We start from the raw sequence: 13,270 nt of genomic DNA on the forward strand, positions 1-13,270 counted from the left end.
CCTTCCCCCATGCAGAAGTGATGTGTGTGCCAGTAGGATCCCTCTGCATGGGCATAGGCTATAGATGCAGAGAGGGAAACCCTATGGGAGTTTACTCCCTCTGTGCTTGCAGACAGGGATAGGGGAAATCCCATGCAGAGTGATTTGCCTGCACACGTATCTGGAAGAGGGAAGGGAGGAAACTTCCAAACACAAGGGCACGTCTGCAAGGGGGAGAAAACCCCAAGTGAGGGTGCCTGTAGATGTCCTTGGAGCATGATCAGCTGTGGCATGACATATTGTGGCATGGCTGATCACATTCTATGGACAACTTCTGTTTCCAGTTATTGTTTCCCTAATGACTACTCAGAGTGCCATGTCTGTCAGTCCCATACTGTGACTTCAGATTCTTGGTGCATTGTTTAGGAAGCTCAGACATCTGACTTACGACTGTGGGTTCCATTATGCAGACCAGGTGCTTAAAAGATAGGCATTGTAACATTCGGTGGTGCAATGCATAAGGCCCTTTGAGATTGAATTCCAGTGCTTGAGAGGCTAACAATTGAAAAAAAAAAAGCTATTATTTGTTGTCCAGTTCCTACTTATTGTGCTTGATGACACAGTGCTCACCCCAGACAGTTTGTCTGAGAAGCTTAGCCCTTAGATGCACGATCTCCAACAACACAGTAAGCAAATAGAAACTGATAAAATTTGTCACTTACGTAGGTTGATCTGTCCCTAAATATGAAAATGCATTTCTGTGGAGGATGACACTGCTTTTTATTTATTTAGTTAGTTAGTTAGTTAGTTAGGTATTCCACAGACACTTTTCTAATTAGGAGCATATTTTAATATTACCATGAGTACCCCACCATCCTACTCCAGCCTATTTCTCCCAGCCTACACTGGTACTGCAACAATGCCATGCTTTCTGTGAGATCTCACAGTGCCACAAAGTTTTTTTTAAGCTAATGGTTGTGATAACACAATATACTAAATGTGTTAGAAAAAGAAATGTTATTTTGCACCACCTAAAAGAAGACATTTTTTCTGCAGAAGGTATTGGTTGTTCAGTTTTCTGCCTGATTTCAGATGGAAAGCAATTTTTTTCACCATAATATTGTGGCAAATGAGCTGGAGAAGAGTTGCAGTCAGTTATAAATGATGAAATCCACATTACTGAAAGGGACTTTTATACCTAATTTATATATGTAATGCAATAAATATGCATTTATAATTTGATCAAAAGTGTGCTAGTTATACTATGACTACATTTATTTGAACTCCACTGTATTGTTTGCACACCAACAAATGATTTTATTTGAAAATTTGCTGTATTTATTACACTCTGTGATTGCATGATTTGATGAAATTTCGTCATGGCAAAGAAATGCAGGACCCATGAGGTATCATCTCCTGAAAATGTTTTTTTTAAGTATGTGTATTTATTTGCTATCTTTTTCAAAATAAGTAATTTAAAAACCAGGATAATAGTCATATGCTGAAAATGCAGATGGGCTGAACTAATGTGCTGTGCTATGGATACCTATAGATCTACATCTCTGCAGAAGTTTTAAGGGTTGATTAGCTCATTTTCTTACCACACAAGCTTTGGGCTCATGTTACCTGCTATTTTGTTGGGTGCCATCTGTCACAGAAAATTTACCGTCATATTTATTAGAGTTTCTTATGCAATTCTTCCAGAACTGGGGCTTGTAAGGAATGGCTCCTTGAAGACTTGTATAGAAAATACTTTTCTATTTTTCAGCCACATGCCAAAAACCACAGCTTTAGTTAAAGTGCCCCTGCCACCATTTTGAAGCTGATACATGAGACACAGAGGCTGGCTGGAATGCAGCAATAACTATGCTCCAGCAGACTCGATTAATCTATAATTACAGCACATTAGAGCAGCCTCCCAGCTCATGTACAGGCACCCTCTTATTTCTTAAAGAAAGTTAGCTGACTCCAAAGGGAAACTGAGAGAACCTAGGTGCTGAATGGGGACAGGTAGCCAAAAACAAACACAAGACCAGGAAACACTCCTCTTCAGAACTTAAGGGCCTGATTCATGTCAGGCATCTCCATCAACTCAGAATCCAAGGCAGTCAAAGGGTACTCGGCTACTAATGAGTGGTAAAAATGGTGGTGCATAACATCCTAGTGGTGCATGATATATTTGCCTTAGGGATGAGGGATTCAAACCCCATCTCAGGAGAATGCATAAGCCACTGGGCTATAGAACAGATGAGATGTGGACAGCGTACTTGTTGAAACTCCTGAGGACCATTCTCTGTTCCTAGAGCTGTTTGTTCATTTTACCAGCCCTCACCACCTGGCTTTACAGATTCAGAATTGTCTTTTGCTTGCTCACTCTTTGACTTGCATGACTCTTTCCTTTGTGTTTGCATAGTAGGGATGGAGGCTACCCCAGTCAGACCTTTCTGTAGCCTGGAAGTTAGGTTTACACTTCTGAAGGTGGGAGATATGTTGGGTTTTAATCACCACAGCTGAGGAGAACCTAACCCGTGTCTCCTACACCCCAGGCAAGTACTTTCCCGCTAGATTATTGTGCAAGAGGTCCACACCACCACTACCACATTTCTTCCCCATCTTTTCCAATGAGAATGACCTTGGGAGCTGCATTTTCTGCTCAGCTTAATATTCTCAGTGTCAGTTAGGTATGGTTTGTTTGTGCCTAACCTAGGTAGACCTTAGGCACTGGCCAACATTGATCACAATGGAGCACAGGAATGAGTGTTAAATGCTTGAGCTGGATCATTTTGGAGACTGCACAGAAACCTGAGCCTGGGTATGAAGAACTCTCTTTTTTGGACAAAATGAAGGTGCCTACTGAAATTAGACAATTAAGAGGGATTGTAGCTACTGGAGTGGAGTGGTTCTGGATCACTTTTTCTAATTTAAGACACCATGGGCATGTCCAGATGAGCGCAAACACATTTGTAGTGCCGCGTACCACACAGTCCAAAGTTCTCTTCATTGCAAGGGCACACTGCCCAAGTGTGCGCTGCTCCAGATTTTTTCTGTGTGTTTTTTTTTTTGAGCCCCTGCATATCCGGGGTCAAAAAAATATGGAAAAAAAAAAACAAAACGGAGCAGCACATGCTTGGGCAGCATGCATTGCTAAAAAGTGGAGCTGGGCTGCTCAGAGCCATGTTGCAACTGCTGGTGAGGCTCCACCCAGCAGGATTGCCACGCTGCAGCTCCAGGAGGCCCCCAGGAGCCCAGGTAAGGCTGCTGGGGCCAGCACAGTGCTGGCCCCAGCCTCCCCTATGCCACCTGAGGCTACTTGCTGCATGCCAAAGTGTCTGGCACAGACATTCCCCAGGGACAAGAAGTGGTGGTGCAAGGTGCACTGCTGCTACTTGTCCCCGGGGAACCAAATGTCTACACATGTCTGGATGCACCCCTCAATTCCACCCAAGTTACTTTTAGATGCCTACTTGGGTGAAATGGATCTGAGTCTACATCTAATTATGTTGGTGAAAGGGCCCCAAAAAAGGGAAGGGAAGGTAAAAGGGAAGGTGCTGCAGTTGGCATCTGAAATGCTGTCATTTAATGGGCAGCACAGCCTGAAAAGCAGGTGGTGTTGTTAGAAAAAGGGGATATAGCCAACATGGGTGAAAAATATGTCAGTTCACTATGTCTTTTCAGAGACTCCTACTAGACAGTTTGCTAGGCAGTCTCATGACAATGTTAAGCTGTCCTCATCTTCTTTCTGGGGACGCAAGTTCCAAAGAAGGGGCTTTGTTAACTCTTAAGTGATACGGTTTAATTCTCTCTGCATTTAGTTTTGCTGAGTTTGGGCCATGAAACATAACCTGAAAGTCCAAAACCATTTTAATGTCATATAACTCTTACTTTCAGGGCAATTTCTGTATCTTGAAGCTACGCCAATAGGATTAAGAGGAGAAAAAGCCCACGTGAAAAGCTCTCGATGGAAAGAATCAAGGTCAGATTGTATGATGAGCTTCTGGTACTTCAAGTCATCCAAAGCCACAGGAGATATTCACGTTCTCATTAAGGTAGTGATTATATCATCTTTTCCTTCATGGTTGTACTGTCTGTCAATGTGCGTGGACATATTCAAGCTAAGAATGACTGAGCATAACTTCTATTGGATCAGCCAGCAAGGGGTTACTCTCCAGTTCTTCTGGAGAGTAAATGTACCCTGTAATAGGACCGGGTTCCAGGGCCAGCTGAATGGTTCCTGCTTAGCTTGGTCTCTAAGGGCACTTACACAAGTAATATTTTTCATGCAACTGAGCCCTTGAAAGCACTGTACAGTCGTGTTGTGACACACATGCATGGCTGCAGAGCACTTTTGAAGTGGATGATTGTGCAAAAAATTAACCTTCCTCATATAAGATATTAGGTGAAGGCGCTCTGTGTTAGTGTCTTAAGGAACATGTGTTCCCTAGGGTTAGCTTTTCACATGATGTGGGCTGGGCTGATGCAGCCCAGTTCCTCCTGAGCCGTTGGGGAAGGGTGGAGGGAGGGGGAGATCAGCACTGAGATGCCAGCTGGGGTTTGATGCGTGACTGGAGCTGGGGTGAGGGGGGGTGGAACAGAGCCTGCCTGCCCACCTTTTGCCCCTCCACCAAAACCTGCTGCCTGGGGTACTGGGGGGGAACTGAGCCAGGCCCATAAGGTGAGGGGGCTCTGTTCCCCCCTCTTCCCCTTGAGCTCAGATCAGGAAAACGGGTAGCTCAGTGCTGTTCATTCCCCCTTTCTGCTTTGCTCAGCCTCACCTTAGGGAGGCAGGACAAAGCAGCATCCACAGTGCTGGTGGGGGGGCAGGGGACTGCAAGGCATGGGGGCTGTGTTCCACCCCTTCCCAGCTCCAGCCAGGAAGCAAACCCCAGCTGGCAGCTCAGTGTTGCTCCCCCTCTCTGCCTCCCCTTCCTTGTCCCCCTCTCCCCACTGACAGCCCCAGAGCTGAAGGGGGATGGGGCTGGAGAGAGGGACAGTTTGGCAGCCTCCTTGGAGACTGCTGGAGCGCCCCCTCCTGCTGACCAGGAGGGCCATTGCAGGCAGGGTCAACTCCTGCCTCCCCCCTTCACCTCCCCCTGCCCCAAGAGGGGAACAGGGGTTGGAGCACTCCTAACTCATTACACTAGATGTAAAGCACCATGAGTTAGAGCAAGGGTCTGAACATCTGTCTGCACCCTAACATACCCTCCCTTCTCGACTGCCACATCTTGTTCTTAGTAACAGATTGAAAAGGGAGGTTGCCCACAGGTCCTAGAGCAAGCCTTGGTCTATCCCTGCCAGTGAGTCCCCTCTCTCTCTCTGACTGTGCTGATAACGCCAATCCCTCCAGTTAGGTAGGCTCTCCCATCCGTCACATGCCCCAAGACACCCATTGCATTATGGTCTAATCACAGCCTCCAAATGTCCTCTACAGCTGTGCCCATGCCTCGCAAGTGTTATGTATCATCATTCAGGTGGGACACTTGTCCCCCCAAAACCACCAGGCTACTTCAGGCCTTTACTCTCTTGTTGGGGCTTTGGCCTTCCCGGCTTCTGCCCCTCTACTCTAGCTGGTCCCTTAGCCAAGGCCTGCTCTTCCAGACCTGGTATCTGGGCTCCATCCCCTTATCTTGCCCTGCTCAGGCCCTGGGCCTTCTAGCCCCATGCTCTACCCCTCCCTGGACTATCTCTACCTTTCTTAGGTTCTGGACCCTCTGGTCCATCCCCGCCCTTCTCAGGGTCCAGGATCTTTGGTCCCAAGTTCTGCCCTTCTCTGGGCTATCTCTACCCTTCTTGGGCAATGCTAGGCTCCCTGGCCCCTGTCTGAGTCTTGAACCAGAACAGGAGAAATGAACATCTGAATGACAGCAATTTATTTCAGGATAAAATGCCCCAGACCAACTGTTTCAGTGGTGTACTTGGTAGCTGTGTTGGTCTGAGACAAAATGACATACAAAAAACTAGAACTCTTGGTTCCAAAATGATACCTTTTATTAGACCAACTGGAAAATGGCAAGAGAATTGTCCTTTTCTGCAAGATTTTGAGATCAAAGTCCCTTCGTCAGGCTCTAGGAAAAGTGTAGATGGTACAAGATAGTAAAAAGTACCCATAGGTAGGAAATAAACTTCATTTTTGCACAGAGGGAGCTGAAGATGGAGGGCTGTCCCTCTGGGTCCATGAGTGTCTTTGTAAGCTGTGCTGAGTAGCTCTTTGATATGTAGATCAGGTAGAATTCCTTCCCTGAAGGTGTCAGATGGCAGGCAGGGAGGTACAAAAAAAAGCAAACAAAAAACTTCCTTGTTGTTCTGCAATGAAGTTTAAAATCCAAAATCAGCTCAAATTTGGCATCTTTCATGTTTCAGGGTGTACTTGGTAGCCGTGTTGGTCTGAGACAAAAAGATGTACAAAATACTAGAACTCTTGGTTTCAAGATGATACCTTTTATTAGACCAGCTGGAAAGTGGCAAGAAAATTGTCCTTTTCTTGCCATTTTCTTTTTACCATTTTGTACCATTTACACTTTTCCCACAGCCTAATGAAGAGACTTTGAACCCGAAAGCTTGCAGACAAGGACAATTTTCTTGCCATTTTCCAGTTGGTCTAATAAACGGTATCATTTTGGAACCAAGAGTTCTAGTTTTCTGTATGTCAGACCAAACGTCACATTTGTTTGTACTCTTTCTCTACCCATGACTTCATAACTTTTAATGCGTCTTTTCCTCTGTATGTATCAACCCACCATTTTTGATACTTTTGGTGTCAGAAGAACAGTTAAGCCATTGACAGATGTTCATTTAAAAGCATAGTAAGATCTGATCTTCAATCCCATCAATCTTGCCTCCTGCCTGATGATACATGCATGACAGGATGTGCAATTTTGGGAGCAGGGATCAGACTCTAATCACTTCCAGCTTGTCACTGTAGGGGGTGCCTAGGTCATGGTACAGTCCCAGTGAGGCAACAATCAGCTAATCAGCAACAGCCTCAGGACCAGACAAGAGCTTCCTGATGTGGTCCCAGTGCTGTTGACAATCAGCTGACCAATCAACTGGAAGGACAATCAGCTGGAAGGACCATACCATGACCAGTTTGAAACCTGATGCAGTCCTGATCCAGCCAAAGATCAGTTGATTTTTGGCTGGCTACAGGGACCACAGCAAGGCTTAAAACAGCCTGAGCTGGTCCCAGGAGCCAGCCTCAAGGATGTACCAGGGATGCCTAGTGTAGGCCCAATGCTGCTAACAATCAGTTCATCATTGCTTTTCAGGGACACCCCTGGGTTTGAACCTCAGTGAACTCCCATGCTGTTACAATCAGCTGATTGTCCCCTGGTAGGGAACTGTATTGGGGCTCAAACCCCATTGTCATTTCTACAAAGTAACAATCAGCTGATCTTCAGCAACATTAGGCCCACATGGGGCAGCCCCAGTGCAGTCCTGATGCTGCCAACAATCAGCTGACCAATTCAAGCCATGGTATGGTACCTCATCCAGCCAACAATCAGCTGATTGACAACTGGTACAGACTGTACCAGAGCCAGCTGGAGCCCCCAGTGTGGTCCAACAAACCACATGTTCGTTTTATGTGCTATGAAAACCAGCTGAAAAATTGCTACACATTTTTTGTGTAAAAAATCCATGGCTGGTTTCACATTATAGTGCACCATTAATTGCCTGAACATGTGGCCAGGTGTAACTGTGTATTACTGTAACTGTCTAGTTTTGATGCGATAACATCATATATCAATTGAATGCATTTACTAGCCAGTTTGAAGGTGGAGAAAATGGAAAATTCTAGCCATGTTGGCATTCTTCTTTCCAGCTACACAATGAAAATATAACGATATAGTATTAGAAACAGCATTCGTCTTCACAAATTTGGGGGAGGGGGGGTGTCATAACACAAGCATAATGAAACCAGAAGTCTATTCAGCAAAAGCCACCTAGTGATGTGTGAAGACTGACATTCTCCTTGCACCTTAGCTATTATGTTTGGTTTTTGTTTAAGAATGACATAAAACTAAAAAAGAAAGTTTCCAGTCGAAATGGCAGTTATATACAAAATGTAGAAAGAATATGGAAACACACATTCCAGATGTGTGCATTATAAGCCACTGACAGTGCTTTAGTAATATGAACCTATGTAGTACTAACAATAGGTTGATTTGAGGAAGTTCCCCTTTTTGTATGTATGTGAGTACAGTGAAACAATGGCATAAGTTGCCTGGGAAAGTCATGGCATCTCCTTCATTTGAGGTTTTCAAGAAGAGAGTAGATAAGCATATGTCTGGGAAGGTTTATAACTAGCTCATGCTGCATTTATGCAAGGGGTTGGACTACATGACTATTGAGGTTTCAACTCTGATTCATGTGTTGTACCAGTTAGTAAAATATATATCCTAAACAATTGTTCCATTTATTTGACATCTGCCAGTTGCCTCCTCTTTCTGTAATGTCTTATAATACTTATAAAATTCAGGACATAAATTATTTTGGAAACTTCCTAATAACATCTCTCCTTGATTTCTTAATGTAATTATTGTCTTAGCTTTTCATTTTAAGTTATTCTTGCCCTTAAAAATAATCTGTTAATTCTTTCCCAGATAACCTAGTTATTACAAGAAAGTTTTAAAAGCCTTAAATTAGAACACTTCAATGGACTTTAGCATTGGAAGACATGATCAAGATTAAATCCATCTGAAATTTCAAAGCACTGGGCTCTTTGGTAGTCATTAGGAGCTTTTCTTTTATAGGATTATTCCAAACACATACAAGTAAAAGGTGACCAGTCTTCAACTAGATTTTTAGCTTAATGAATCATGAGAGAAATGTATATAGCTATTTCCCAAAAGAGATCAAATCCATAAAGCAAACAGCTAGGTGAAGAGTGGTGGTTCTAACTATTAATAGGTTTTAAAAATTACTCTTCATTGGTAATCCAGTCACAGCTAAAAGTAGAAAACATCCTGTTCTTTACAACAAACCAAGAACAACAGTGAACAGTTACATCAAATCAGAATTTGTTTTGTATTGCGTTGTCATCATTTTAGGTTATTTAAAGATGTATCCTATGGCGCCTAAATACTATGAGCTCCTTAAAAATGCTTGATGCTAATGTGTACCCTTAACTAATAATGACTAACCTTGGCTGAAGAAAATAAGCAATTGTATGATATATATATGGGTGTTTTATACTCTGATATCAGCACTGATTGCCTGTCATTCTACACTACAATAAGGAAAATGTTGCTAGAAGCACAGTTGGCTATTTATTACATGTATATTCCATTTGGATTACATACAATGCTTTCAAGAGGAAAAGCACAAGCAGATTCTTTCATTGACCTACCAGTGGCCCCAATCCCACTGAAGATACCTATCCGTACAGACTCCTGTATTATAGAGAGTCTTGCATTGTTATTAGGCGTGTCTACACAGGAACTTTAATGCGCATGGGTGTACGTAGATGAAACGGGGGCCCTAAATTGAAGCGATGGGTTTTTAAAAACACCGTTTCAATTTAGGGCTGATTAAACCTCCATGTTGTGCACACACCCTGCTGACTTACTTGCCTCTCTGGTGGGGAAGAGAAGGTGAGCTGCCAGTGGGCAGAGAGGTCCGTGGGCTGGGGGGGGGGGGGGGGGGGGGGGGGGGGGCTGGTGCTTCCCTCTGTGACAGCCCCCCCCACTGGGGAGCACCCGCCCACAGGCACCCAGCTCAGGTAGTCCATGGAAGGAAGCACCAGGCCCCCATGCAGCTCAAGCAAGCAGGCAAGCTCCAGGGGGAAAAACGAAGAAAAAAAAAAGAGCAGGCTCACGGCTTTGCTTGGGCAGAGCTGCTTTCCTGAGCTGCTGCCAGGCTGCCTGCAGGGTTTCCTGCAGAGCCGTGCAGCTGCATGGAGCCCAGTGCTTTGCTCTGTGGCTTTAGGGCCAGTTTTAGTTTTCTGCGCTCCAAGCCATTTAAGGTGCATTATGCCGTAGAATTTCCTGCAGTGGCTGAAATTAATGCTCAGTACACCGCAAAATACCAACACCATTAAAGCAGTGCAAAAGCATTTAGCCCTCTTTAAAGTGTTGTGCGCACACATCTCTTGTTTTGTCTACACATGGCCCATTAGCCTATTTTAATGCACATTAAAGCATCACATAAAACTCGTGTGCTTTTGCTAATGCTTATTAAAATAGGCTAATGCACTTTTTTCTAGTACCTCACAGTGGAAATACTAAATTTAATGCACATTAGCAAAGTGCATTAATGAACACGTAGATAACCTACTTAAACCATACACAGTAAAGTATCAGAAAAAACTTTTAAACTTGAACAATTCTTATTAGATAGCTCTCAACTCTATCCCAAAGCCTTAAAAAGCAAGAGCTGGCTTCTCTTTGGCCCTATGGAAAAGTGCACTTCATAGGGATTTTTTTTTAACCACATTATAGAGCATAAAACTGAATTATGTCTCTGCTCTGCAAGTCTTTAGGATGGTCCAAAACCCATAAAAATCTCTCTCTCTAGGTTTTAACTACCATAAACTACTCCTCTAATTCCCAGTTGACTTCATTCCCATTTAGTATCCTTGTGTTTGTTAAACTGAGTTAAACTCTACAAGCATTGCAGAAATGTTCTTCGGCTGTTTTGAAAATATCCCACTCATCAGCAGAAGTGTGATGGGAGAAGGGTGAGGGAAGCAGCAGTCCCAGGGCTGACAGAGAGAGGACACAAAACATAACAGTTTCTGCCACTGCTGCCCAGCCATGCCATCCACATGCGAAAGCTGCCTCTGTTCCATAGGCCACTGCCATCAGCGGTTCTGAGCTGCCTTGGTGCACTTCCACCCTTCAGTGAGTTCAAAGACTCTCTCACAAGGACAGTTAAAGACAGTCTAAGACAGAGAAATTTTTGTAAGGACATTATTAGCCCATTTCCTGTCCTTTGGCAAAGCAATGGGTTAGATGTGGATGTGGGGAAACATATTTTAGGGATATGACATCACCCTGTTTGACAGAAACTTAATCTCATCTTTTTATTGCTTTGTTTACACAGATCCATATTCCAATACCATTGTCTGAATTTCTACTTAATATGTCTTATTTCACATTAGGAATGAGGGCTAATTAGCCAGTACATAGTCTGAGAGAAGCCATACTGGAAATCCTCCTGCTGTTTCTATCTAAACTATAGCACCCGTGCAGCTTACCCTGTTCATTTGAAAAGTGTTACTCCTGGTTTAGAGTTATTCGAGTATAAGAGAAAACAGGTCAGACTATGATGTTCCCAGGCAGAATGAAGTTGACTTCTGTTAGCATAAGTTGAATTTATGCATCTTCTGGAAGCTAAAATTATTACCTCTTACATTCTTGAAGTGGTATCCTAAATAGTGCTGTCCATACCACAACTACTGTAGGATCACTTTATAGAGAACCTTACGTACTGTTGTCAGGCATGAGGCTTAATGTTAAGGCTAATAGTTAAAGCAGCAAATTTCAATAATAATTTCTCTGATGGTGTTGGGTTTTGTTTCAAACCTTAGCACCATCGTTATAAAACTGTGCACAGCATAAAAACACTATAACCAAAGTGACACAGAAGGACAGTTTAAATAGTTTTAGAAACACTGCACTAAAAATCTTTATACTCATCATTTATGCAAATGAAAGGCATTGACAGTGGAGCTGTATAAGGAGACTGCATTTTCTAACTGTCCATCCATCTATATTGACACAGTGCAATGCTCAACTGCAGTTCAGAACCATAATGAGCAAATAGATTATTACTAATCTGAAATCTGATGCCACTGATCAGAAGCTCACTACTGCATTCAAACATTCAGATATGTCTAAATTGATCTGTGGGTGGTTGCAGCAGAATTGGAAAAAAATGGAAGAGATGTTTTGAACCTTAACATGTGGCAGAAAAATCTGGTATATATGTATTTCCTATTCAGAACCCAAATATTGGGTGGTTTTGAACCAGGGAAAAGAAAAGCCCATCACATCTTCTTAACAGAATTGGGCAAGCATTTTTGGCGGAGGGGAAACCATAAATTTTATCTTTCTACTGAACCTTGAATATTTTTTTGCTAGGGACGCTTAAGTTATTTTTGTCATAAGGAGGAACAAAATTTGGCACCAGTGTGAAAGAGCAGCTACAGATCAAAGGGTAAAAAGCAAAGCCATTTGCTACATTGAGTTTTCATGGGACACATGTTAGTTGCACTGAGAATAAACAGTTTAGTTGAAAGGTTAATTTAGGGTCTGAACAAGGTGTCTGGGGGGCCTCTTGGATAATCAGGTGCCTTAAGAGTGATATAAAGATGTGCACAGTAGGTATAAATAACCGTTAGCTGCTACCTCCGTTCACTATGACAAGGCCAATATATGCAGTATCTGATTAAGAATTTTCAGGGGACCTTGCTCTGGAATTTGTCACAGTGAATTAATTCTATCCAGTCATAAATGAACAAAGACATAATGACATTTAGGAGGAAGAAAAATCCCAGCCAGCTCATGGCAGCCTAAACAGAGATAGCCCCACAGACAGTTCCACAGCTTCAAACTAGCTCATCCAGTGGATTAGTCAGGCATATGGCCAGCTGGAGCCAGCAGCTAGAGTCCTACAACCACTAATGGATTACTATATTGCAGAACTTGTCACCTGGATGCTACAGCTCATCAAGTGTCATAAACTGTCACAGCTGTTGATTTTTCAGCTAGCATAAGGTAGGGAGGAGAGGAGAAAAGAAATCACACACAACTGTACAGCTAAGTTGGCTTCACAGCCTAGGTATAGATGACCTATAGTCTTTTTTAAATTCCCTACATACAACAATAATGTCAGCATACTGAAATGTGAAGAGTGGGAGACTGAAGATGCCAATAGATTTATTTGGACAGCTGTATTTTCCGCTTCTATCCAATTAGTTTTAAATGCAACTGTCACAATCAATATCACTGACCCCCCATATTGTTTAGCTTCTTCCCAGGCCAGTGTATAGTTTGAGGAAACTACTTATTGTGCTTACCAACTTAAAATAAACTATGCAGTCCCATGACGGCACTCATCTCAGGGTGCAGAAAAAAAAAAGATCAAATATATACATCAGCATATAAATTGTCAGCCTCCTCAGGCCCTTGATTCCTTCCTAGAACTATATTTGAGCTCTATTAAGTTGGAGAATAAAAAGTGAATTTTCAAAGAGTTCTGTGAGATGTTTTCTTTAAAGGGAGCTGATGGTGAAAACAATAAGGAACAGGTTGAAATTATGTAGATAAGGATTTTTGGTCCTTCTTTGAGATAA

General features: G+C 43.0%; 1 protein-coding gene across 1 annotated transcript in view; it reads left to right on the plus strand.

Moving 5' to 3' along the window:
- MALRD1 (MAM and LDL receptor class A domain containing 1) overlaps window positions 1–13,270 on the plus strand; it is a 516,028-nt gene that overhangs the window by 277,218 nt on the left and 225,540 nt on the right. The window contains exon 27 of the mRNA XM_059729363.1: window positions 3,868–4,025. Coding sequence (XP_059585346.1) covers window positions 3,868–4,025 — 158 coding nt within the window. The remainder of the gene's footprint in view (window positions 1–3,867; window positions 4,026–13,270) is intronic.

Source organism: Alligator mississippiensis, chromosome 5 (genome assembly GCF_030867095.1).
Source record: "Alligator mississippiensis isolate rAllMis1 chromosome 5, rAllMis1, whole genome shotgun sequence".
Taxonomy (NCBI): Eukaryota; Metazoa; Chordata; order Crocodylia; family Alligatoridae; genus Alligator; species Alligator mississippiensis.